The sequence below is a fragment of the Pongo abelii genome, chromosome X, assembly GCF_028885655.2.
Source record: "Pongo abelii isolate AG06213 chromosome X, NHGRI_mPonAbe1-v2.0_pri, whole genome shotgun sequence".
NCBI classification, from domain to species: Eukaryota; Metazoa; Chordata; class Mammalia; order Primates; family Hominidae; genus Pongo; species Pongo abelii.
In genome coordinates, this window is record NC_072008.2 from 117,783,560 (window position 1) to 117,811,547 (window position 27,988).

Genomic DNA, 27,988 nt, shown 5'->3' on the forward strand with positions numbered 1-27,988 from the left:
AGAAAAAACAAATGTGGCAAACAAAAACTGCAGGACCATAGTTGGAAGAGGTTTCTGAAGAGGTGGGAGCTACGCCTCTTAATTATGTAGACGGAAGAGGAGGTTACCTACCATGTGATGAAAATTCCTACCATTAGAGAGGTAAGCCTTTGGATTACGGCTCTGATGTTTCTGGTAGCCATCTTTTTCTAATATCTCTGTGAAGGTCAACCCCTGACTCCTAAGGTGAGTTGCTTCATAAACAATTTACCACTTGCAAGTCTATGAGAGGAGACAGAGGATAGATAAGTTTTCCTGAGAGAGGAAAGGATGAGCTCTCTCTCCTCTAGGGAAAGCACTTGCCTTCTTCTCCTGGCAGTTTTTCATTTTTCACAATCTATATTGGGTGCGCCGTACCCCTTATTCAAGTGGGATACATATTTCCTGTCACTGATATAAACATCATTCATGTAAATTCTCTTTTTCCTTGCCAGTCTGAGATGGAAAGCCTATGGCTCTTGCAGCAGAGGTAATTAGGGAGTAGGGCCACAGATCAGTTAAGACCTAACGCCCTGAGGGAACAAGTGAATTCTCTCTCAAGTTTAGTTTCTGCTTAATATGACTTCCAGATGATTCTGTTTCATATGAACATCATGGCTTTAATGAGTCTCTACCACCCAGAATTCCCTGGCAATATTTACTTTCCTTAACTGTGGTTATCATATACTTCTCTGAAGAAATGAAAAGATGCAAAACTGGAACCGACAAATTCAGTTCCTGGCTTCTCAAGGGTATGGTGGTGGTTTTTGTTTTGTTTTGATTTCCTTTTCACTTAGAGCTCATATTAATACTCCGTGCATTTTAGTCATTCATAACAACATTTCTTAGGTGTCATATTGTGTAGTCATCATGCTAAAATGCCTCGGAGCCTGAGTTTAATGCTGTTCTTGGAGTTCATTCTGTAAAACTTCAATATTGATTAGAAAAGTACTATCTATGGATGATCACATTTGTGTTTCAGAATGATCAATCTTTGCAGTTTGGAAGATGAATTGGCAAAAGGGATGGGAGTAGAGTGATAGCGTGGCTGGAGGCAGGCGGACTGATTAGGAGTCTACTGTAATTGTATAGATTAGAGGTAATAAAGACCTGAATTAGAGCGGTGGAAGTTGAAAGGAAGTGACATTAAAGAAGATATTTTGGAGATAAAATTGACAATATCTAGCAATCAGTTGCATGAGTAGGTGGAAGGCAAAGAGGAGTTGAGGTTTATGCAGAAGGAGGATATCTCTGCTACAAAATGATGGGGAGGAATTAGGAGCTCATGAGGAAGACTGGGTTTGGAACAGACACTGTTGAGTTCATTTTAGTTGTGGTGACTTACTGTCCTGGTTTGCTTGGGGTTGAGGGAATTCCGAGGACACGGAACTTTCAGTGCTAAAACTAGGTCCTGGGTAAACCTCAAGTTTAGGATATGTTGGATTTGAGGTATATGTGGATGGTGTTCAGCAGGTGATCAGGCAGGTAGTGTGGTGTGTAGGAAGGACATCAGAGTCAGAGTCAGAGGCACAGCTTGGGGAGTTGCCTATATAGAGATGATGGGTAAAACCACAGGAGTTGGTGTAATAATTAAGGAAAAATGCATAGCATGAGATTGTAACTACTGCAAATCCTTTGTGGAATGAGAAGGGACATAAATGAATGAGTAAAATAATTAAGAGGAAACAGTGAGAGAGAAAAAGGCAGCAGGCTGGAGGTGGTGGCACACCTACCTATGTAGGTTGGCTGTAAAAAGAAACCTGAGGCTGAGCCACGAGAGGTCAAAAGTGGACCAGAACACAATGATGATGTCACAGAAGTCAATAAAGAAGGAAATTTTTAAAAGATGAGGGTTGATGTAGATTAATATTTGAGGATGGGTTATAGGTTCTGGTGATTAAGAAAAATAATTTTCTATGGAGTCCTGAAATCAGATTACAAGATACTGATAGAGAGTGGGAAGTAAAGAAGTATGGGCAGCAAGCTTAGATTCATCTTTCTGCCAGCAGTGAAGAGAAGGGAAAGAGTAGTAGCCTCCTTCAAACATCAGCTCAAGATCCAACTCTTCTTGGAAGTTTTCCTGAACTTCATCTGCCTGCTGTTCTCCCTCTTCTATAATGTAAAAATATATCAAAATATCATATTGTATCCCATAAATAAATACAATTATGTCAATTAAAAATAAAATAAAATTTTAAAATGCTCCTATAATACCCAGAGGCTAGACCACACTGTAGAAAAAAAAGAAAAAAAAAACTAAGTGATAAGAGATATACTGCATTATTTCCTGATTGCTTCAGTGGGATTGGCTGATCTCCCTGTTAGACTCTAAGCTTCCTTAGGGCAGAGACTATGGCTTATTTAGTAAACCACAGTGCCCACAAGAAAGACCTTCAGAAATATTTGCTGGTTGTTAGGATGGAAAGATTCTTCAGGTCAGATTTTCTTAACTTGAACACTATTGGCTTTGGGAGCTGTATAATTCTTTATTCTTGGAGACTGTTCTGTGTACTGTAGGGTGTTTAGTATTTCCCCAGCCTCTACCCACTAATTGACAATGGCACCTCCCCTCAATTGTGACAACCAAAAGCCTCTCCAGACATTGCCAAATGCTCCTGATGGGCAGACGGCTGGGTGGAGGGGTGGTGGGGAGGGAAATCAGCCCTGAGAACAACTGCTTTAGGTGATCTGGGCCTAGTCTGTTTATCCCTTTGTCCTTCAGCAGGGACAATCCAAAGTCTTCCTTGAGTGAGAAACACTATTACCCAGTTCACAGCCTACAGAAAGACATGTATAACCTTCTTGGTTATTTGTTTTCAGTTTTGAGACCCTTAAAGTCATTCTTTTCTTTGCTTCTCCCTGGAGTGAGTGAATGGCTCCGTACTTGCATTTAAACAGCAAGTACTGAAACAATGCCAACATACTTCCCTTATGATCCGGAATATCAAAGTTAAGCTAGAAAGAGGTCTAGTTACAGCAGCGGTGTGTAATGTTTCTGCAACAATAAGGGAAGTATTTATGAATTTGTTCATACAGTGCAACTAATAGTTAATAATACTTATTCTTTTCAAAGCATCTTTCAAATATTAGATTGTAACTCTGCTGGTAGCCTCCTCAGAGACTGGGCAGAGAATGGAGACATCAGAAAAAGAGAGAGAGTTGTAAAAGAAAGGTAGAGAAGGTTTCAGTGCTCATTCAGAGCAGAGAACTCAGGAGACGTTGACTCTTGTTCTTCAGGTTGAACTTGAAATGTCTTCCTGAGACTTTATGTATCATCCCAGTGGGGCCTGTGGTCCCAGGAAGATGTTTATTTGTTATGGTCACAGGGAACGAATGAATGTGGGTTAAGCTGGACTAGGAGTGAGAATAAGGAAAATCCCTGATCTCTCACCTTTTCCAGGCTTTGGTCCTTGCTATTGCCCTTGAATCTTCTTACTGCCCTATGGTGAAGTCCAATAAACCAGTCAGGACATCTTTATCAAGTACCTGCTAAATACTCTCAAGACACTAAAGAGTGATGCATCCAAATAAAAAGAATTGAGGTTGTGCAAGGCATAGCTCATTCTTCCTGTTTCTTAACAGAGCATGGCAATTTATTGCAGTAAGCATTTTCCATGTTTTCTCAGGTGTTGTCTCCATGACAGCCCGAGATAGGCATGATTAGTATCTATACTCTTTTTACAGAGAAAGAAATATGAGGCTCATTCAGGTTAAATCATGCCAGGGGCATATAGCTACAAGGTGACAAGAGCTGAGATTAAAGCCCCCATCTGTTCAACTCTAAAGCCTGTGGCTCTTATCCATTGTGCTAGTGTGATTTAGGATTTACTTATCTAGTCGAGTTTCTCTTCATTTTTTTTTCAAATGGGTAAGTGATTCCACTTTATAGAAGGAAGAACCGAAGACCAAAAAATATAAATGACTTTCTCAGAATGACGTGGTAGTGGTGGTGGTGATGTTAGAAAAAATCTGTTTTCATACTTTTAAAATGAAGATTATATTCATTTGTTGCTGCTTTTTTTTTTTAACCACATGGCTATTTTCCTACAGCTATTCTGTCATTGTAGGCTTTGCCTATCACATCTGACCTTGCCCTGTAGCATACAGATTGTTTTAATCTAGGCTTCAACTCATGGCTGTGCAGATCCTCTCCTGATTTTGTTTGTAGAATGAAAACTCCATTAGGTTAAGGGTTGTGGCTATATGTGCTTGCCATCATATTCCCAGTCTCAGGATAATATCTGGCACACAGTAGATGATTAATAAATATTTGTGGGATGAATGAATGAATGTATTAACTTTCCAGTTCTGGTGCCCAGATCAGTTCTTTTGACATACTGCTATACAGAGCTTAATGTAAAGACTGGTTACATCCCACAGCCACAGGCCCTGTCCGGGCACTGTCCTGTGAACAGAGCTGCTTACCTGCTTTGCTCTGAATAGTACCTACAAACTTCAGTTAGTCCATGCAGGACTGATACCTAAGTCACTGTGTACTTGAAAAGGTTACTGTACAGGCCTATGTAAGTTTAACTTATAACTTGGTACAGATGACAAAAATGATTAGTTGGGTCAAAGTGAACTCCCAGTGTGCAGTGAATCAAATGCATTTTACTAGGAGGTGTATGTATATACAAATACATGCTCCCAAACTCAATAATATAGCCAAGGTTGGAACCAATTACCAGTCTTTCATCACTAGGAATCCATGAAGCTAATAGACAGGAATGACTACCTATGCTCTGGTCTGGATTTATCATCCTGTTGTTGGGTCATTAACCAAGTATTTCAGTGTCTTATAGCAGGCCAAGCCAGTATATATCAGACTGGCTACTTCCTCACAATGGAACTGGTAACTAACTGTGGAGAGTTCATAGGTTCTACAAATGCTCAGAGTTCAACTTGGTGAAGCTTACACTCCCGTTACTGCAATTCTAGTGCATTGGTGATCTCTCTTCTAAAATGCCAATTGCACATTGTGGGCAAAACCTGTAGATTCGCCTCCTGTACTGTACTTAGGAATGCTATGTTTTTTTGTTGTTGCTGTTGTTTTGTGATTTTCTTTTGTTTTATTTTATTTTATTTTATTTTATTTTATTTTTGAGACAGAATCTCACCCTGTCACCAGGCTGGAGTGCAGTGGCACAATCTCTGCTCACTGTAACCTCCACCTCCCAGGTTCAGGTGATTCTCCTGCCTCAGCTTCCCGAGTAGCTGGGACTACAGGCACGCGCCACCATGCCTAGCTAACTTTTTGTATTTTTAGTAGAGACGGGGTTTCACCATGTTGGCCAGGATGGTTTCAATCCCTTGATCTCATGATCCACCCGCCTCGGCCTCCCAAAGTGTTGGGATTACAGGCGTGAGCCACTGGGCCTGGCCCACTATGTTTTAAGTTTGTTACAAATTTGTTACCAAATGTCGGTGTCCTAGAAGAAGTTGCACAGACCATTTTGATTGGCAGAAACAAAAATATACTCCCAGGTGGAGTGTTACATACATGAGTATCCCCTGGTTTCTTGGGGGTGTCAATTCAGGGTTTGCTTGCTGTTTTATACTATAAATACATCTGGTTGCAAAGGGCCTATAAGCAGTCTGTTTCCTGTCGCAGTGTGGTAAGGTAAGTAAACTGCCAATTGCTCATTAAGGGCAAAAGCAGTAGAGTCTCCTCCCCTACTGAGGAATGCTATGTTCTAAGTTTGTTAAAAACTTGTTACAAAACGCTGGTGTCCTGGAAGCAGTTGTACAGACCATTTTGATTGGCTGAGATAGAAATATACTTCTGGGTAGGGTGTTACATACAAGAGTGTTCCCTGGTTTCTTGAGGGTATCAATTCAGGGGTTGCTTCCCGTTTTATCCTATAAATACTTCTGGCTGCAGAGAGCCTACAAGCAGTCTGTTTCCTGTTGCAGTGTGGTAAGGTAGGTAAGAAGATCTCTCTTCTAAACTGCCAATTGCACATTATGGGCAAAAGCCGTAGAGTCACCTGCTGCTGTACTGTACTCAGGAATGCTATGTTACGTTTTAAGTTTGTTACAAACTTATTACAAAATGTCGGTGTCCTGGAAGAAGTTTTACAGACTATTCTCATTGACTGAAATAAAAATATAATTCTGGGTGAAGTGTTACATAAAAGAGTATCCCCCTGGTTTCTTGGGAGTGTCAATTCAGGGGTTGCTTCCTGTTTTATACTGTAAGTACATCTGGCTGCAAAGAGCCTACAAGCAGTCTGTTTCCTGTTGCAGTATGGTAAGGTAGGGGTCCTGTCTCTGACTTCTTTATGACCCAGAGTACGGCCTGAAACTGCAGGATAACTGAGGTAATGGCAGATACAAACTGGAGGAGGTGAGGGCTAGAGGTAGTATATTCTTGAGGTGATCCTTACGAAAGAGTAGCTGCAATTTAGCCAAGGCCTGACGACAGCTTAATCAAGACAAGGCCAAGGCCAAGGTCTGGTTAAGGCCTAGCCAGCACCTCAGCTTAGATAAGGCTTACCTGAGGCTTAAGCATAGTTAAGTTCTAGCCATGGACTTGGCCAAGACCAAAGCCTAGTTAAGGCTTGCTCAGCCCAATTAATGCCAAGGCAGCTTGGTTACAATCTCACCAGGGGCTAAGCCCACCTAAGGCCTACTCAGATATCAGTTAGGTGGAGACAGAGCCTAAGTCTAGTTAAGTCCTAGTCAGCCCAATTAAGACCTAGTCAGAGCCAGCTGGGCGTGGTGGCTCATGCCTGTAATCCCAGCACTTTGGGAGACCAAGGGAGGAGAGTCACCTGAGGTCAGGAGTTCAAGACCAGCCTGACTGGCATGGTGAAACCCCGTCTCTACCAAAAATACAAAAATTAGCCAGGTGTGGTGGCACGCTCCTGTAATCCCAGCTACTCAGGAGGCTGAGGCAGGAGAATCGCTTGAACCTGGGAAGCGGAGGTTGCAGTGAGCCGAGATCGTGCCATTGCACTCCAGCCTGGGAAACAGAGCAAGACTCCATCTCAAAAAAAAAAAAAAAAAAAAAAGACCTAGTCACAGCCTAAGCCTACTTCCGGTCTAGATTGCACAGTTAAATCTAGTTAGCTTGGTTAATACCTCATTAGGATATTGTTAAAGCATAGTTGGTGCCCAAGTCTAGTTTTGGTCCAGTTAGAACCCAATTCAGCCCTAGGCAACGCCTAAGCCTAATTTAGGTCTAGTCAGAGCCTAGTTAAGTTCTAGTCAGCCCAACTGGGACCTATTCAGGGCCAATGCCTAGTTAATGCCTAGTCAGCCCAGTTAAGCCCTAGCCAGAGTCTAAACCTAGTTAAGTTCCAGTCCTAGTCTACTTAAGTCCTAGCAAGATCATAAGTATAGTTTAGTCCTAGTCAAAACTTAGTTAAGACTGAGTCAAAGCCTTAGCCTAGTTAAGGCCTAGTTAGCCCAGTTAAGACCTAGCTAGAGCCTAAGCCTAATTCGGGTCTAGTTAAGCCAGTTAAAGCCTAGCTAGGGCCTAAACATAGTTAAGAGCCTGTCAGAATTTTGATAAAGTATAGCCAAGGACTAAGCCTAGTTAAAAGCTAGCTAGCTTGCTTAAGACCTCATTGGTGTATTGTTAAAGCCTAACCAATGCCTAAACTTAGGTTAGGTCTAGTCAGAAGCCAGTTCAGCCCTAGCCAGGGCCTAAGCCTAATTTAGGTCTAGTCAGAGCCAGGTTAAGCCCTAGCCAGGGTCTATGCCTAATTATGTTGTAGTCCTAGTCTACTTAAGTCCTAGCAAGGTCATAAATATAGTTTAGTCCTAATCAGAACTTAGTTAAGACTTGGCCAGGACCTAAGCCTAGTTAAGATGTAATGAAGCCTAATCAAGGTATAGGCAGGGCTTCAGCCTAGTTAAGTATGAGTCAAAGCCCAGTTATGGCCTAGCCATTACCTAACACTAGATTAGACTTTGTTAGAGCCCAGTTAAGGCCTAGTCAGGGCTTAAGCCTAATTAAGGTGAAGTCAGAGCCTAGGTAAGGCTTAAGTCTAGTTAAGTATTAGGCAGAAACCAGTTAAGGTATAGCCAGGGCTTACGTTTATTTAAGGCCTGGCTAGAGTTTTATTAAGGTATAGCCACAGTGTAAGCCTAATTAAAAGCTAACTGACTTGGTTAAGGTATTATCAGAGTATTTTTAAGGACTATTCATGTCCTAAGCCTAGTTTATATTTAGTCAGAGCTAGTTAGGGGCCTAGTCAGAGCCCAGTTAAGGCCTAAATCTACTTAAGTTTTTAATCAGAAACTAGTTAAGGCAGTGCCAGGCCTTAGCTTATTAAGGCATAAACAGAGTCTTTTAAAGGTATACCCAGGGCCCAAGCCTAATTAAAGGCTAGCCATCTTGGTTAAGGCCTCATCAAAATATAGTTAAAGTGTAGCAATGGCCTGAGCCCAGTTTAAACCTAGCCATCCTAGTTAAGGCCTAACCAGGGCCAAAGCCCAGTTAAGGTTTAGTCAGAAGCCAGTTGAAGCCTAGCCAAGGACTAAGCCTGGGTAAGGTCTAGTCATAACCTAAGTTTAGATAAGGCCTAGTCAGAGTCTAGTTAAAGTAGAGCAAAGGCCTGAGACTAGTTAAGAGCTAGTTAACACAATTAAGGGTCGTCAGCCCAGTTAAAGCCTAGTGAGGGCCAATATTAGTTAAGGCTTAATTAGCCCAGTTATAGCCTATCCAGGGGATAAGCTTACTTAAGTCCTAGACAAAGCATGGTTAAGGCCTATCTAGGGCATAAGTCTAGAGGAGACATAGAGTTTAGTTAAGGTATAACCTGGACCCAGTTAAGGCCTAGTCAAGGTCTAAGCCTAGAAAAGCTGTGGTCAGACTTTAGTTAAGTTCTAGCCAGAGTTTGAGCCTACTTAGGGCCTAGTCATCCTAGTTAAGATCTAGCCAGCCCAGATAAGGCCTATCCAGGGCCAAAGCCTAGTTAAAGCTTAGTCAGAGTCTAGTTAAGGCAAATGCAGGCCTTAAGCCTTGTTAAAGCCTAGTCAACTCAGTGAAGGTGGAGCCAGGCTTATGCCTAGTTAAGTCCTAGCCACAGCCCAGTTAGCTTAGCCAGGGACTATGCCTAGTTAATATCTAATCAGTCTAGATAAGGCGTTGCCGGGACCTAAGTCTAGAGAAGGCCTATTCGTTTCTAATTTAATGTGTAGCAAGGGCCTGGGCCTATTTAAGGCCTATTTAACGCAGTTAGGTCTAGAAAGGGCTAAGCTTAGTTAAGTCCTAGTAAGAATCTAGTTAAGGCAGAGCCACAGCCTAAATCTAGTTAAGGCCTAGTCATCTCAGTTAAGGTCTAGTGAGGACATTGGCCTAATTAAAGGTTAGTCAAGACTAGAGTGCCCAACTCATCCTGGTTTTCCTAAGATTTTCTATATTTAGCATTGAAAACTCTGGGTCTTGGAAAACCCCTTATTCCTGGAAAATCAGATTGGTTGGCCACTCTAATCAAAGGGTTTTTTTTAAAAAAAAATAAAAAATAAAAAGAAAACTTTTCTTTGTCTTGGAGTTCATGGCTTATAAAACACATTCATAACATTATCTTGTTTGATTATTATAGCATCCACTTGAGATAGGTGTCAACATCATCCTCAAAATATAAATGAATAAACTCAGGTTTAGAGAGAATAAGTACCTTCTGCAATGCCATACAATTAGTATTAGAAGTGCAGTTTAAATCTATGTTGAAACTCAAAAGCCACACTTTTTAAAAAACTAAATCAATAGGGCATCTCCCCATAACTAAACATTGTCTACATCACAAAATTAATACTTGCTTATTGTCATCATCCTTATTTCTGATCAGGAAAGTGAGTCATATTGAGCTTAAGTGATCTAAGGCAAGAAAACTTTTAGACTTGAACCTTGGTTTCTCTGCCTCCAAAGCCAATATTCCCCTTAAAAATAATGTTTTTTTGTCTGCCGGGCCTGGTGGCTCACACCTGTAATCCCAGCACTTTGGGAGGCCAAGACGGGTGGATCACCTCAGGTCAGGGGTTCGAGAAAAGCCTGGCCAACATGGTGACACCCTGTCTCTACTAAAAATATAAAAAATAGTCGGGCATGGTGGCGGGCGCCTGTAATCCCAGATACTCAGGAGGCTGAGGCAGGAGAATCACTTGAACCCGGGAGGCGGAGGTTGCAGTGAGCCAAGATCATGCCATTGCACTCCAGCCTGGGCGACAAGAGTGAAACTCTGTCAATAAAATAAAATAATGTTTTTTCTTCCATCCTTCCTACTTCCTCAGTGTCAGATACTTCAGTGCATACCCATGTAGCCAAGGTTGTTGTATGTTTCTTCATGTTTCAGTGATGTTTGCATCCATGTATTATCTAAAATCTGTTAAGTGTTTGGTAGCTTATGCTTGCATTGACACTTCTTTTTTTTCAGCCTGAGGTTTATTTATTGAATTGTTGCATGCTGTTTCATTATGGGATATTTGTTGAGCCTTGCAGCAGAGTTGACTTAGTAGAGTCAAGCCTCGACCACTCGATTTGGTGTAATCTTGGAAAAGACAGTTCTGACAAGGGCACTGAAGACAAACCCGGTCTACTCAGTAATACTTCAGAGGGTTTCTGGATATACCCCTGGTATAATGACATTCTGGAGGCCAAAGAAAGAGATCGAGGCCTCCCTCTCTGGTACTGTGGATTCAATTGCCAGAAGGTACTGAGGACTTGGCTTGCCTTTTTCTGACTGTGCCATTTCTGTCGCCTCCTGTGAGCTTACCAGGGGTGACAGGCATCTCTATTAAAAAGCCTGCATGTAAATATAGCTGCATCTTCCACTATGTTATCCTGAGGACAAAATAGTTGCCACCCCTGCAGAATGCAGCAGCTTCTGGGTTAGATGCCAATGGTAGCAGTATGCCAAGCATGAAAGTATCTTGTTCTTCCCCTGCCAAGTAAACACCAGCTTCCTGTTTGGTGGTACATTTAAAGGGACAGTCTCCACTCTTTATGTGTGCCAGTGGCAATGGGGCAAAGCTTTCAACAAGGGCAGTCAGTGGCTTAGATGGTGGCACAGTGGAAAAGGCCACTGGGATATATGTTATGTTGCCAATGCCTTTTTGGACTCTCACTTCTCCCTTTATGCTATTACATTGCTTTGGAGAATTGTTTGGTTTAGTGGGTAATGCCAGAGGAAGGCAGAGCTAGTTAGGAAGAAACAAATAATTTATTCCACTAAATAGCTGGGATATTCAAATGTTGCTTTCTTTCTTTCTTGGAGAGAGTGCCATTTGGGAATCATTTTCTCTCATATTCACAAGGTGATTCCCCACATAAGCTCAGGTCTTTAATTGACTTCGCATTTGCTGGTGAAACACATTAAGCTTCAAGGCACTGGGTTAGTGGCACGAGCAGGTCATGTCCCCTTCCTAACAAAGAATCTGGAAGGTCTTTCCTCAAGGACTACGGGCTTTGCAGTATAATATTGGAGGCTACAGAAAAAGGGTGCAAAACTAGGTTTCTGGTTTTACCACATTCCAGCTATGTAGAATAGCTCTTGGGTAGATCATTTTACTACTCTGGATTTTAATTTTCCTAAATGTGAAATGGAGATAAATTCTGTGTTACCCTACCCACCCCATATAGTAATTAAGATGATTAAATGGGATACCATGTGAAAGCACTACAAGCATAAAACGCTATAGAAATGTAAGGAATTATTAGTCCTTACAAATTATTAGTCAACAAATATTTATTGAATATCTTCTATGTGCTAGACACTGTTCTTGCACTTAGACAAAACAGAGATCCCTGCCTTCATGGAGCTTACATTCTAGAGAGGAAAACCAGAAAATAAATGATCATCATAATAAATAAGTAAACTATACAATATGTGTAGAAAGTGATACGTTTCTAAGAAAAATTAAAAAGTTAGAGCAGAATAAGGAAGACTCAGGACTGCCAAGTTGGGAGGGGGAGGTTAAAATTTACAAAGGTGGTAAGTGAAATACTCATTGAGAAGGCAAGATAGAAGCAAAGAGATTGAAGAAGGTGAGGGATTTAGCTCTTTCGATATTTGAGTCAAGACCATTCCAGGCAGAATAGCCAGTATAAAGAACCTAAAGAGGAAGTGTGCTTGGTGAATTTGAGGAATGACAGACCAGAGCAGCTAGAACAGAGCAGGAGAGAGAAAAATAGAAGATGAAGTTGCAGATTATATTATGCAGGGCCATATAAACCACTATAAGGATTTGGGTTTTATGCTAAAGGAAATGCAGTTATCAGAGGGTTTTAAATGGAGGAGTGACATGATCTGACTTCCATTTTAAAGGGATCACTGTCAGTCCTGTTGAAAAAGAGACTGTAGCTGGGCGTGGTGGCTCATGCCTGTAATCCCAGAACTTTGGGAGGCTGAGGCGGGCGGATCACGAGGTCAGGAGTTCGAGACCAGCCTGGCCAACATGGTGAAACCCCGTCTCTACCAAAAAAAAAAAAGAAAAGAAAAGAAAAAAAAATTAGCCAGACATGGTGGCGGGTGCCTGTAATCCCAGCTACTTGGGAGGCTGAGGCAGGAGAATGGCTTGAACCTGGGAGGTGGAGGTTGCGATGAGCTGAGATCATGCCACTGTACTGTACTCTAGCCTGGGTGACAGAGCGAGACTCTATCTCAAAAAAAAAAAAAAAAAAAAAGAAAGAAAAGAAAAAGAAAAGAGACTGTAGTGAGGCAAGGCAAAGAGACTCCTGTCAGGAGGCTGTCAAAATAATCAAGGTGAGATGTAGATGATGGTGTGATGGTGTCTCACAATGACAAGTGATCAGATTGTGGATATGTTTTAGTGGCAGAGACAACAGGATATCCTGGTGGATTGACTGTGGATTTTTTGGCCTGAGTAGTTAGAAGGATAGAATTACCATCTACTGAGATGGAAGGCTGTAAGGGAGTAGGTTTTGGAGAGAATACCAAGGATTTAGTTTTGAATGTACTGTGTTGAATTTTACAGCAATCAATGTAATGAAAGTAGATAAACAAGTATGAGATTTTGGAGAAAGGCCTAAGCTGGTTAAATAAATTTGGGAGTCATCTGCCTATAGGTGTTATTTGCAGCCCATATGAGATCACCAAGAGAGTGACTATAGATGAAGAAGAAGAGGACTTGGGGAGTGATCGTCCATGTTAAAGGCTGCTTATAGGACAAGTAAGATGAGACGGAGAGCTGATAATTGGATTTAGCAGTGCAGAAGTCTTTGGTGACTTTAACAAGGGTAGTAAGGTGGAGTGGCCATAATTAAAAGTGTGTTTCAGGACATAAGTATTTAACCTTGGTAATATCAGTCATAAGAGATGAGAGAGAAATTTTGTTCCTATTGAGTGAGCCTGCCTTCAGATTCCCCTGGCTCTAGCTAATATTAAAAAAGAAATCTTGTAAGAAATCCTACAAGGAAAACTCCATTTATCTTTTCACTTGAACAGCATGCTGGTTTAGTATTGGGAGGGCTCTTGCCAGAGGACTGTGTTGTAACCCTGATGTGCTTTTCTGAGTGTCAAGCATATGAAGCAATGGGATTCACTCTTTACCCATGTTTAAAATGCTAAACCTTGGCTCCCTTAGAAACTTTGGGAGGTAGAGGTATGAAATCCTCAAAGGGAAAGGAAGTTCATGGCCAAGGGTAAAGCTTTTTTTTTAGGATATTAGGAAATTTTTTTCTGCCTCATTTTCTTCAATTTATTCTGAGTGTATCTATCTCAGAGGTAAAAATAGAGAAGTTAGAAAGCAGGAAACCACATACTCTTGTCTTATTTTTTATTTTCATGGATCAGCATATGATCTTAAGGTGATTTTAATGTTCAGCTAGGCTTTTTGTATCTTTTCTTTTTAGTAGGGCTTTCTACTGTAGGAACACTCTGGGAATGATAGTATGTAGGGATGACAATAATGAAATGGTTGTCCTCAAGGGGACTTTTGGCCTTTGATCCACTTGGTAAGCAAACTATCATGGCTATACAGTCAGCCCTCTGTATTGTGGGTTCTGCATCCATGGAGTCAACCAACTGTGCATCAAAAATATTTTTAAAATATTGCATCTGTACTGAACATGTACAGACTTTTTATTCTTGTCATTATTCTCTAAACCAATATTGTAAAACAAACTATTTACATAGTATTTACATTGTATAAGGTATCATAAGTTATCCAGGGATGGTTTAAAGCAAGCTTGTCCAACCTGTGGCCCAGGACAGCTTTGAATACGGCCCAACACAAATTCATAAATTTTCTTAAAATGTTATTAGATTTTTTTCGCAGTTTTCTTTAGCTCATCAGCTATCATTAGTGTTAGTGTATTTTATTTGTGGCCCAAGACAATTCTTCCAGTGTGGCCCTGGGAAGCCAAAAAATTGGATACCCCTGGTTTAAGGTATATGAGGGAGGATGTGCATAGGTTATATGCAAATACTAAGCCATTTCATATCAGGGACTTAAACATCCACGGGTTTTAGTATCTGTGGAAGGTCCTGGAACCAATCCTCCTGTACACCAAGAGACAAACATATTGTGTTCTTGCTGATATCTTAACACTTGTTCTTATTCTGCTGGTGATGTGGAGGTTCCCAGAGCATCATTAGTCAGACCAAGAGTCTGAAGAAGGCCAAGAATCCGAAGAATCAGGTTCTTTTTAAAATTAAATAAAAAATTTTAACTTTTATTTGAAGTTCAAGGGTACAAGTGCAGGTTTGTTACATAGGTAAACCCATGTCATGGTGTGTTTGTTTTACAGATTATTTTATTGCTTAGGTATTAAGCCTAGTACCCATTAGTTGTTTCTCCTGATCCTCTCCCTCCTCTCACCCTCGACCCTCTGATAGGCCCCAGTGTGTGTTGTTCTCCTTTATGTGTCCATGTGTTTTCATCATTTAGCCCCCACTTAAAAGTAAGAATATGCGGTATTTGGTTTTCTGTTCCTGTTTGTTTGCTAAGGATAATGACCTCCAGCTCAATCCATGTCCCTGCAAAGGACATGATCTTGTTTTTTATGGCTGCATAGTACTCCATGGTGTATGTGTACCACATTTTCTTTATCCAATCTACCATTGATGGGCATTTAGGTTGATTCCATGTCTTTGCTATTGTGAATAGTGCTGAAATGAACATAATGCGTGCATGTATCTTTATGATAGAAGGATTTATATTCCTTTGGGTATATACCTAGTAATGGGATTCCTGGGTCAAATGGTATTTCTGTCTTTAGGTCTTTGAGGAATTGCCACACTGTCTTCCACAATGGCTGAACTGATTTACACTCACACTAACAATGTATAAGCATTGCTTTTTCTCTGCAACCTCACTAGCATCTGTTATTTTTTGACTTTTTAATAGTAGCCAAGAAATCAGGTTCTTATTCTTGCTCTGCTACTAACCAGCTGTGCAATCTTGACGAGTCAGTTACCCTCTTTGGTTCTTCATTTCCTCAATTGTAAAATAGGTATAATCCTTGCTACACAGGATTATTTTGTTTATTTTTTTTTTATTTTTGAGACGGAGTCTCACACTGTCACCCAGGCTGGAGTGCAATGGTGTGATCTCAGCTCACTGCAACCTCCGCCTCCCAGATTCAAGCGATTCTCCTGCCTCAGCCTCCAGAGTAGCTGAGATTACAGATGCCCACCACAACGCCCAACTAATTTTTTGTAGTTTTGTAGTTTTGTAGAGATGGGGTTTCACTATGTTGGCCAGGCTGGTCTTGAACTCCTGATCTCGTGATCCGCCTGCCGTGGCCTCCCAAGGTACTGGGATTACAGGCGTGAGCCACCGTGCTTGGCCGCTACACAGGATTATTATAAGTTAATGTATGTGAACATATTTGAGGATATAATTACCAGAAGAAGGAAACTGTAAAATATTGGAATGAGTTACCAAGGGATGCTATGGAATGTTATTTCGAAATCATTAAAAACAGAAGGGCCTTTCCTTTGGTGGACAGGCATTAAGCACGTTTGCAGGCAGAGGGAAGCAATCTGTAATCTGTGATCATCTTTTCATGTGGTAAAATAAACTAACCTGTTCTTTCTTGGCAAGCTGGCATTTGCCACAGAAACATAGAGGCCACAACTGGTGCTTAGTCTTTCTCTTATCAAATTTCTGAGATATATTCCTGAAGTTAGGGACTAAATCCAGGCTAGGATGGTATGAAGTAAAAAGTATACAAAGATGTTTGCATAATGCTCTCCTTCTTATCCAAATGATTCACAAAGGAATACTTGAAACTTTGGGTTGGTTTGGGTGAAGTCATGCTAGACATAGGATAATGGGCCTTTATTATCTTGTCTCAATGACCTTGCCAATTACTTTCCAAGTGGATGTTTCTAATGATTTAATGCTTTGAAAGAATCATTGTCACAATACGAGGTGGAGGGCATTCTCTGTGCAACTGGCAGTGTGTTGGAGGCACAGCCAATGTGTAGCCCACAATATAGTTAGCTTTCGCCAGGCCAGGAGTGGTGCATGTGAGCTACAGCCCCACCAGAGCTCAAAGCCAGAATAAGGAAGTGCTTCAGAGGAAGTTAGACTAGGAGGATTTGCTAATCCTCAAGGATTCCCTACAGTCTTTGATTGTTCTTAGGTCTCCTGAAAGGGTCATTTGTGAACTACAGCTTTAAGATGGTCCTGTTCCCTCACATTTTTACCCAAGCTCAAAGTCATCATCCATCATCTAATATTGGTTCTAACTATGAGATGAATTGTGTCTCTGGCATGTCCTTCCAGTTTTTGTAATGCCTGCAGCCATCTCTTCTCCTGCCTTCCATAGGTAGCTATTCACTAGTCATGATGTACCACATACTATTTCCTAGATCCTGGAATTTCTCCAGTGCAATTATATCAGCTAGCATTTATTAGGTGCTAATTATATACCAGACACCAGTTTAAATTCATTGTGGTAACTAACTAATGTAATTCTCACAACTGTCATTATCTTCATCTTACAGATGAGGAAACTGACACAAAGAGTAGCTTAGCAACCTTCTAGTTAGTAAGTGGTGAAGTTGAAATTCAAATATAGGGGTTTTTTTGTTTTTTTTTTTTTTTTTGGATACCAGATCCTATCCTTATAACCACTAGTATCATTTTATATCTCTCCCAAAAAGCATATACAAACAAACAACCACAACTTTTTTTCCCTCTCAGAAAGCTAAAGAAAGACTTGGAAATAGAACCCCTTTTCCTGTTACCTCCAAGTTCTGTTTTTATTTCCCTTATTTTAGACCCTGTCATCTACACTGTAATATTTGAAAACCAAAAAAATCTTTCTAGAAGTATTACATCTCTTTCCAGACTCTCTAATGGCCTAGGAGCCTCTCATAGCAGCCAAGCCTCAAGGACAAGCCTGTGTAGGGTCCTACCAGGTTAAGATTGAGTGTCTATCCTCATGTTTGAACAGTGTTTTGAGGAAACACTGTATCTGTCTAGGAAAATAACCAAGATGTATTTTCAAAAGTAGTTGTATTTTTCTACTAAGTTGTTTTTCTGAAGGGTAAGCCAGTCTGTGATTTTTCTCTGCAGCAATGAACAAATTTGGAGGAGGAAAGAAATTCAGTAGAATTTGGTTTAAATTGACCATAAGGACATTTCCTACTCCCCCTTTTTTTAGTTTTAGTTTTGAATTTTTCATATATTTTCAAGAAGGGGCCATGTTTAGCTCCTCAGCTGCACAATTCTTTCCTTTCTTTCTTGATAAATTAAAGATGCTTCATGGAGATTTTTAAATGTCAGATCCTATAACAGGCAAATGCTGTATTGCACACAGTTATTTTTTTAAAGGCAAAAGTTTGTAGCTTTTTCAAAAAGAGTTTAAAGTGTAAATACTGTTTTTTATTCATTGTATTCCCATAGAGATGCTTCTGTTATGTCAAAATTGTGAACATTTGCCCTTTGTGGATAAAGTTCTCTTGATGTTTCCTGAAGGGGTGAAGAGGGTAACGAGAAGTTATATGTCTGTAGGTGTTTTTTAAAACAAGCTATATTGAATGCATGCATCCAAATGGTACTGCAGCACCGGAGAAGGGAGCACTATGGAAAAAAAATTTTCCTGTTTGTAAATAGGAATCTGGCACCCACTCTCACCAAAGGTGCATTTTAATCTTTCCCACATAACTGCCTCTGTTCTCCTTGGATATGAACTAATTTACCTTACCTAGTACAAAGAAGCTTATCAACTATAAAGATAGACCCAGAGGATTTGGATTTCTTTGCTCCTTTTCCATCCTACTGTTAGACACTTATTGCCAGTTTTCCAGTTAGGAGCATTGCAAAATTGCCGGGTAGGACTTTCAGCTAAAAGAAAAATGGTGACTTTTGATTAGTTGTGCAGATAAAAAAAAGTCCTAAGAGAGGTTAATAAAAATTTAATGGGGTCAAAGATCTCAGTTACCAGATGGATAGTATGGCCTCTGCCTCAGGGGTCTTTATGAGCTACTTGTAAGATATAGGTTATCTCATCTTGTATCAATTAAAAACTCAGCCTAGCTATCAGGGTCTCTTGCCTTAGCACTGCCATGAAGTAGAGAGCCACACAGACCAAAGGGACACTGCCCTGCACATTCATATTTCATTCAATTTTCAATAACTTTGATGACTGGCTTGCTGAACCCTGGTAAGACTCTTATCACTGTCTTGCTGTCCTCATTAGTTTTTATAGGATGGAAGCCTAAAATTTAAAAAATAAAACTATTTTTTTGAGGTATGGCATGCATATAGTAAATTGCGCAAATTTTAAGGGTGCATATCAATGCTTTTATTTTTTAACATATGTGATTATATCAAGATATAGAACATTACCAGCACCCCAGAAGGCTTCTTCATATCCCTTCCCAGTCAATAACCCCCTACCCAGAGGTAACCACTTTGTTCCCATAGATTTGTGTGCCTGTTCTTGGATTTCATGTAAATGTAGTGATATGATAGCTAATTTTATATATCTGGTTGATTTCAACATTCTTGTGCCTGTATCTTGGTGGATATTTGTACACTCTTTGGTTATATACTTAGGAGTAGCATTCCAGGGTCATGTGATAGAGGTATGACTGGTTTTAGTAGATACTGCCAAATAGTTCTCCAAGGTAGTTGTACCAGTTAACAATTTCACCAGCAATCTATGAGAGTTCCAGTTGTTCCATGTTTTCAGTGCTTGGTATTGTCAGTCTTTTTCATTTTAGCTCTTCTGGTGGGTTTTGCATATCTCATTGTGGTTTTAATTTGCACTTCCCTGATGAGTAATAGTGATGAACACCTATTTATATGCTTGTGAGCCATTTGGACATTCTCTTCTATGAAGTGCCAGTTCAATTCTTTTATATTTTTTAAAAATTAGATTGATTATATTTTTCTTATTGATTTGTAGGAGTTTAAAAAATGTATGAATGTAGTGGATATAAGTCCTTTGTTAGATATATATTGTGAATATTTTATCCCAGTCTGTGGTTGGCTTTTCATCCTCTTAAGGTATAATTAATTAATCTTTTCTTTAATGGTTAATGTTTTTTGTCTTCTGGGAAATATTTGCCTACCTAAGATAATGAAGAGTTTCTCTGGTGGTGTGATCTAGAAGCTTTGTTGTTTTGACTTTCGTATTTAGGCCTATGATTCATTTCAAATCATTATTAGTATTATTTTGGTATCTGGTATGAGGTAAGGGTCATAGTTCCATTGATTTATTTGTCTGTCCTTGAGCCAGTACTATGCTGTCTTAATTTCTCTAGCTCTGTAACTAGCCTTGATATCTGGTAGTATATGTCCTTCAATTTGTTCTTCCTGAAGATGTTTCACTATTACTAGCCTTTATGTATCCTTATGCATTTTAGAATCACTTTGTCCAAATTGCCCTTTGGGAGTGGTTTTGATCTTTTTGACTCATTAGTTTTCCCTTTGTCCCTCTAACTTCAAAATCTAGGTAACCTTTTAAGGTGGAGACCAGTGGCCTGTTTGGGGCAGTTCCCCTCTAGAGGGAGAATTTGTCTCTGAAGTACCAGGAGACTGCAGGAGATTTTCCTGTGCTTTTCCTACCTGGACACCAGCCCAGAACTCAGGTGACTTCAGGTAAGAAAAACTAGCCCTGCATTTTGGGCTTCTCAAGTTTCTAGCCCATTATTTTAGTGTCTCCCAACTGCCAAAAGTTATGCTCATTTCTCCTTTCCTCAGGAGAGTCCTTCTGCCTTACAGCAAAACTTCATCTTCAACAGTGCCCAGAATTAGCAAATGCCACAGGAAAGGAAAAAAGCCCCTGATTGTCAGTTCACTTAGAAAGGGCTCTTTGCTCTCTGAAATGTTGGTTAATCTCGTCCTTGCTTATCCTTAAACCTATCGATTTCGCAATTTATCTGTTTTTTTTTTGGTGGGGGGGGTGTTGTTTTTTTTGTTGTTGCAGGAGCGTTCACATCCTGTTTGGAAGCAAAGTCTGCAAATTGTTTAATAGGCCGAGCCTTGATACCCCCATCCCTCTCAGCTCTATCACAGGTAAGTAGTTTATGAACATTTGGGCCAATTCAGTAGGTCAGTGGAAGGATAGATAATGGACATATCCCTGAACCTCCCAGTCACAGATAGTGGGGATTTCCTAGGGGACTGATCTGCCTAAGTCACATTCAACTTGGAATTCAGCCAGTTTCTAGGGATAACAAATGATATTAACATTCTCAGTTCTATTCCTGCTTAGGAGAATGAGATGTCAGCTCTGGCCCTGAATAAGGCAAATTTGCTCCTGTAGTCACCTAAATTTGTGCCCTCTAGCACAGGACTTTAGAAGTCCGACCTGGGCTGACATCCAGCTCTGCATCTTTACTTGTATGATCATGGGCAAATTACCAAATCTCTCTAATCCTCAGTTTTTCCCCCTATAACTTCATAGGCTGATTTTATTGTGAGGATTAAATGTACTACAGGTTGAGTATCTCTAATCTCAACATTTGAAATACTAAATGCTTCAAAATCCAAAATGTTTTGAGCACCAACATGACACCTTTGCTCTCTGATGGTTTGGCTTAAACAAACTTTGTTTAGTGCACAAGATTATTAAACATATTCTATAAAATTACATTCAGGCTATGTGTATAAGGTGTTTATGAAACATAAATGAATTTCATGTTTAGACTTGGGTCCCATTCCTAAGATATCTCATTATGTATATTTAAATACTGCAAAATCTGAAATCCAAAACACTTCTGGTACCAAGCATTTTGGATAAGGGATACTCAACCTGTAATATAAGAAAAGTGGGTTTTACAGTCCTTGATACACAATAGGTCTCCCATTAATGTGACAATTTATTAGAAAAATTTTTATGGGCACATCATTGCATCTGACATATGCTTTCAGAGGCTGGGGATTGTGCTTGGTTACTTTTTTGAGGGGAGTAAAATTTACATATAGGGAAATGTACAAATCTTTAGAGTACCATTCAATGAGTTTTGACACATGCATACCCCTGTGTAACCCACAACCGTATCTAAACATGATAATTACCATCACTCTAGAAAGTTCCTTCATGCCCCTTCCCAATCAGTTCCTACTCCCATAAATGCAACCACTATTCTGATTTCTTTCTACATAGATTATTTTGCATTTTCTAAAATTGTGTATGGATGGAATTATACAGCATGTAATCTTTTGTGTCTGGCTTCTTTCATTAAGTATAACGTTGATTATTCCTCCATGTTGTTGTCCCTGTCAGTAGTGCCTTTCTTTTTATTGCTTATTAGTATCACATTGTGTGAATATACCACAGTTTGCTTATTCATAATCTTCTTGATAGATACATGAGCTCTTTCTACTTTTTGGTGATTATGCATACAACTTCTATAGCTATTCTTGTAAAAGTCACTTTGTGAACTATCACTTAATTTGGGTAAATACCTAGGAGTGGAATTGCTGGGATATAGATAGGTGCATGCTTAGTTTTATAGGAAACTGATAGATGTTTTTCCAAAAACATAATATGATTTTATACTCTTACCAGTAGTATAAATGTGTGTGAGAATTCTGGTTTCTCTAAATCTTTGTCAATATTTTATGTTGTCAGTCTTTAATTTTAGCCAATCTACTGAGTATATTGTGGTATCTTAGTGTGATGTCAATTTGCATTTCTTTGATTACTAATAATGTTGAGGATGTTTTCATGTGCTTATTAGCTCTTCATTTGAATTGTCTGTTCAGATCTTTTGACCATTTTTAAGTTGGGTTGTTTGTCTTTTTATTATTGAGTTGTAGGGGTTCTTTATATATATATATAGATATAGACACACACGCGTGCACGCTCGCACACACACACACAGACACACATATATCTGACAATGAACTTTATATATTCTGGTTGAAAGTTCATTGTCAGATATATATTTTGTGAATATTTTCTCTCAGTCTCTGGGTTGCCTGTTCATTTTATTAACTGTATGATTTGATGAGTTTGTCCATTTTTGTATCCCCTGTTTCCCACATGCATGGTTGAAGCTTGATAATATTTACTGAATGAATGAGCTGAAAGTTGTCCCTCCCTGCCCCCTTCCATTATTTCTTTTTTTCAAAGACACTTAATGATTATATACTATGCTGGCAAGCACTCTTCTGTTCTTTGGGGATATAGCAGAAAACAAAACAGACAGATTTCTTAGTCTCATGACAATTACATTTTAGTCTATATGTATGTGGGGGTAAGGTGAGAGACAGAAAAACAAATAATTAAACAAGAAAATATGAGCTAGTTATAGATACCATCATGCAAAAATGAAATTTGTGTGTAATGGGAAAGGAAGGATTAGGGGCTTTACCCAGGTTGAGGGGTAAGAAATCTGAGGAGATAATATTAAAGTAGATATCAGAATGACACGAAGTCATTCCCCACTCTTCCCCCACCAAGGAGAAAGGGATCCCAGGCAGAGGATATAGCTAATAAAAAGTCCCTTAAAGTGAGTTAAGGCTAGGCATAAACTATCCAAAAGACCCCTTTAGGCTAGTTAAGGTGTCCAGAGTTGGTTGCTTTGGAAATTACCATAACTGGCATAAGCTGATGCTACATTCTTACTCTTTCTTATTATTGGAATACTTAGCAGTTTCTTTAAGTTTCTCCTTGCCCTCTCCTCACCCACTAGTTGCTAAGTTCTGAGATGGTTTGAGAATAAAAAATAAAAAAAAAAGCTAATACAAGGGTCAAGAAAGTTAAGGCAAGGTCACTAATTTTTTTTCCCATCAAAAGTGACTGAGTCCCCCGCCCCACGAAAAAACTCATGGGCCACATAAAGTAATAAGTAACTACATTTCTCTTATAAGAGAGCAAAATATGGAATGTTCTACCTCTCTGCTTTTTTATGTTTAGGTTGTGTAATGTACAAATCAATAAATACAATAAAAATTTGATGAATCAAATATAATTTATTCCAATTTTTTTCCAGTTTTAGGAGAGAGAGACAAGAAAAGATGATGGAAAAGGGTAAGAGTAGATGGAGTTAGAGAGGGTATGAAATAGAATGAAACACGTAAGTGAATAAATGGAAGCATATTGATCAAGAGGAGGAATAAAAGAGTCCCAGAGGAAGATAGAGAAGCTGAGAAAAAAAACTGGGTGAATGGGAAGTCAGAAGTTAAATAGGTTTTGTGCGAGTGTGTTCCTGTCATCTTCTTGTGCCTTTGGGCTGTATATACCATCTAGTAGTTATTGCTTCCTTTGAAAAATGTGATGGTGCTCTCTTATAATATTTAACACACATCTTTCTTCTGTGTTTTCCTTCTGATTAGCTGATGCATATTCTAAATAAATACCAAATTCCTTTCCTTGATTTCTCTCCATATTTCCTTACATGAGATGTTTTTCTCTTAAATCAAACAAACAGATCCTTTGAATTAATAAAACAAACTGCTCTGCCTCTAGTACCCATTCTCCTATATTCCATATGGAAAATTGCCTCCAACAAAATCGTGCCTTCTGGTCATTATCGTTGTGACCCTTATCATCAGGGCAAATCCCATGTCTACTGGTAGGATTTTGGACAAAAAAAATGTAATGATCTGATAGGACTTAGGCTAAGTGGAGACAGTGTACAACTGAGTGGGTCAAAAAAGGCCCTGTGAAGACCAGCAAGCTGTATGTGCAAATCACAGACCATCTGGCTGATGATTTTCTGTACTCCAATAAATATCCAAGGATTATAGTCAGCTGAAAGTGAAGCCTGTGGCTTGCTGGGCCCCACTCTGGTCAGAACTGCTGAAAACTGGGCAATAATAGACTTGGTAGAATCCTAAAGGAGTTATATAGATGACTACTTCCTAAGACTTTCAACTAGGAAAAGCCTGACTGGGGCTGGAGAAAGAAAGTTAGCCCAATTTACAGAATTAATAGCCAGAAATTTAACATGTAGATATACCCAAGAAAAAAACTGGTCAAAGGTATATAGCTACACTGATCAGCCATATAGACCTGGACTATTGCAGGAAAAACAATCTGGTGAAGGGAGATATGAAAATAAATTGGTGAAAGAATTTAGAAATTCTTATAAAGACGTGTCAGCTCATCAGAACGGAAAAGCAGAATAATCTATTTGGAATGAGAAGGGAGATAATCTAGGCCCCCAAAACTAATGTAGACCCTGAAGCTTCGGGGACTTTAAGTTTCAACTCAGCTCCCTTTTCAGTTCAATTTAAGGTTGTAGGATGGGCTTGTGAAACCTCAGGGCATATGGGCATGTATGTACCAGGTTAGCAGAGAAGAAAGAGTTAGAAAACCTGTGAATCAAATAAACAAGTGAGTAAGAAATATGAGATATATCAAAATATTAAAAACTTCTTGCATCCTCAGCAGATTCATTTTAAGTGTGGTGGGGAGTGGTAAACCAGACAAATGTAGCAGGTAGATTATATTGAGCCAATATCTAGATTTTCAAACAAATAATATTGCCTTACACAAATATATACTTACTCAGACAGTGGGTTTGCAAAGCCCACCAGACATGCAGATGAAAATAGTACAACCATGGCTTTAGATAAAAGTTGGAAGAACTAGCTGCTAGATGTGGAAGAGGGGCAGTAATAGGAAATTATCAAGGAACTAGTTTTATAACTGAAATTCTCCAAAGTTTGGCAAAATACAGAGAATATAGGACTTTTATTTACCATAAACTCCCCAGGCTGCAGGGCATCTGGAAACTTTAATGAATGGATTCCTAGAAACACAGAAAGAATTCAGCAGCACCAGATATAAATGGCAATGAGGCAAAGGTGCTAATAATTGACAGACCCTGCGTGAGTGTATCCTTCCTCAAAAGAGATGTTCAAGAAAGACAGACAAACTACCTATACTCACTTTTCTCCCAAATCTCTTAACAAGAGATAAAGACCATGAGGTTTTCAAAGGAAAGAGAAGTAGTAGAGCCTCACAAGGCCAGCAACAAAGGAGGGGCTATAGTTAGACATATCGTTTCAACCTTAACAGCAATTCTTGATAGGGGTAACCAGTAGCCATAGCCTGTAGGATGGATAAAGGCTCAAAGATACTAATCTTTATATCTCTCTTTTTTATTATTAGGTCTGCTTTGCTGTTTTCTCTTGGCTGTGACAGTCCGCCTGATGGTCATTATAACAGCAGTTCACCACTAGTACAAACAAGAGTACCATACATAAATTCTGTGCACGGTTTACCAACATCATCAAAAAGTTATATTGTTCCACTGTTCTCATTCTTTACTTGATCACCATCATAATCATATCAACATCCTAATTTCTGGCCTAAACCAACCACAGAACCATTGTTAGCCCCTTATACTATCCATTGTCACCAAGAGTCCGTTTGCTAGAGCTTTTAGTGATATTTTATCTATTTAGAAGAGCACTGCAGCATGGATTCTGTGTCAGTTCCTGTACTCATTGATGGACTTGTTGCTTGTGTAGCCCAGTTAATAAGAATAGCTGATGAGCTTTTACAATTCATTATACAAGTACAAGAAGTTCCTTATGTAGAAGAAAATGGTAGAGCAGAAGAGACTGAAGCAGATGCACCTCTTCCCGAGGAGCCTTCGCTACCTGATCTCCCTGATCTCTCAGACTTAGACTCAATACTTACACCAAGAGAGGATGAAGACCTAATGTTTGATATAGATCAGGCTATGTTAGACATGGATAACTTATATGAAGATACAGTCTCTGGTATAAATGATGACTTAACAAGTGACTAAGACGCAATTTCTACCCCCGCCCCCAGGGGTGTGAAAACTGATCATTTCTCTGTTTTAATATATTCTTATTTTCTGTATATTAGCAATATGTGTTTTCTCATAGTTCTGCACATTTTCATTACTAATAACCCATATAACAAGTGAGATTTGCTTTACTTCTAGCAAAAGCTGGTCTTTTTTCCTCTTTGTTGTTATTCAAAAAGTTCTGGCTTTTGCCATGTAGGTCTCCCTTTACCTGTACTTACTCTCATGCTAGAATTTCTGATGACGGGAGCAAACAATAGTAAAGAAAAGAAATTCCTTGCCTAATTATGGAGTGGAGAACTGACGAACTCTATCACATCTTGGGACTAATTTCACTGCTCTCCAATGAATGGAAATGAAAAGGGGAATATCCCCCAGTGTAGCATTACAGTAAATGAGTACATTCACATTAACAAGACAGTGTTGGGATACTTTTATTTGAAAGGATATAACTCTTTACTTATCCTTTAAGAGAGCCTGTGTCCGACAAAAAATGCTATGGCAGACTAAGGGAGGTAATTTTAAAAGAGTACTATCTACCAGATAATAAAAGTGCAGAAAGGTTTTCAAATGACTGTTGCCAAGGAGAAAACTGAAAAAGCTGGGACCAAGAGTTCCAATGCAGGACTGTTCTTGCAAATTCTGACCACATTGTAGCTACTTTGCACTATTATTCCCCAAATGGAAAAGGCACACTATACCAAATAATCAAAGAGAGAAGTAATAGAAGGGCTAAGCAAAGCCCTACAAGGACTATTCACCAATGGAAAGACAAACACTCACCATATTGGACTAAATATCTATGGACTAGATATAGCCCTTAGGCATCAAAGCAGGAAGATGCTACAACCCCATAATATGTGGAGCTGGCTGGACCCTTGTTTTCCTGGGTCACCTGGACAGATTGTACTGTAATGGTACCTCAGAAACTAGATAAGATATATTCCAGTGTTTGCTTTGATTCTGTAATTTTATGTGCTTAAGGATTGTTAAGATATAACCCCCGCTCCAAGGAATGGATTGTTGTATTAAGTATGTTTGCTCTATGGAACAGAATTAGAGTTAGTAGTGAAAAGAAATGTTTAGGAAATAAGAAAATACTTAGGAACAAGAACTAGTGGGGACGGTGTTTTCAGGAGAGAGAAGCAAATTAATAAATTGTCAACAGTTACGTGACAGTTTACGATGGAAAGCCATGATATGGAGTTAGTTTCTAAACAGGTTTATGAACAAAGCCCTGTTTTTGTCTTCTGCAAATTAAACAACCCTAAGATGTTGCTATAAACAGCTGGTAGGCGATTGACATAAGTCATGTATCTGAAAGCTCAATTAGATGGAGAATTATTAACTAGTTTAGTCCACTGACTGGATATCTCTGATTGAAATCCTGCATCTCCTCCAGGAGAATGGAGTGAGTGGCTGATCCTTTATGCAAATTAGCCCTTTTCTGTATCTTCTTAAGACCAGTGTTAAAGCCAGTTATTATATAGCATGGCAGAAAAGAGAGGGGCTCATCATTCTGAGAGAAGCTTAAAGCTGTGAAAATCAAGGAAGATAGGCTGGTAGATGGCATTAGATTAGGTAGTACAAGTTTTCATCCCTATTTGTTTGGGCTAAAATATGTGGAGAGTTGTGCCTATATAAATTCTTATGTGTGATGATTACTCCTAGTTATTATCTTATGATTGTTTACAATCTGTATTAGCTATTGATCTAAACCATTTTGTTTTCTTTCAAGAGATTTTAACTAATAAACTTTCATTCACAAATCAAAAAAACGTGTGGTCATCTTAAATTAC

The 27,988-nt window shown here is 39.3% G+C and overlaps 2 protein-coding genes across 3 annotated transcripts in view; one reads left to right on the forward strand and one right to left on the reverse strand.

Annotated features, from left to right (window-relative positions):
• On the forward strand, nt 1-27,967 carry TRPC5OS (TRPC5 opposite strand). Of its 2 annotated transcripts, none has more exons than XM_003779702.1 (4): nt 1-141; nt 19,904-20,049; nt 20,378-20,466; nt 25,520-27,967. In XM_003779702.1, the coding sequence occupies exon 4, from the start codon at nt 25,830-25,832 to the stop codon at nt 26,163-26,165; it is 336 nt and encodes a 111-aa protein (XP_003779750.1). In that variant the 5' UTR covers nt 1-141; nt 19,904-20,049; nt 20,378-20,466; nt 25,520-25,829; the 3' UTR covers nt 26,166-27,967. The 2 variants fall into 2 exon arrangements, with proteins under 2 accessions (XP_003779750.1, XP_003779751.1); XM_003779703.2 differs by having other exon boundaries at nt 133-225.
• The window catches only part of TRPC5 (transient receptor potential cation channel subfamily C member 5), a 322,560-nt gene that overhangs the window by 116,521 nt on the left and 178,051 nt on the right, over nt 1-27,988 (reverse strand). The gene's annotated exons all lie outside the window — the stretch shown is intronic.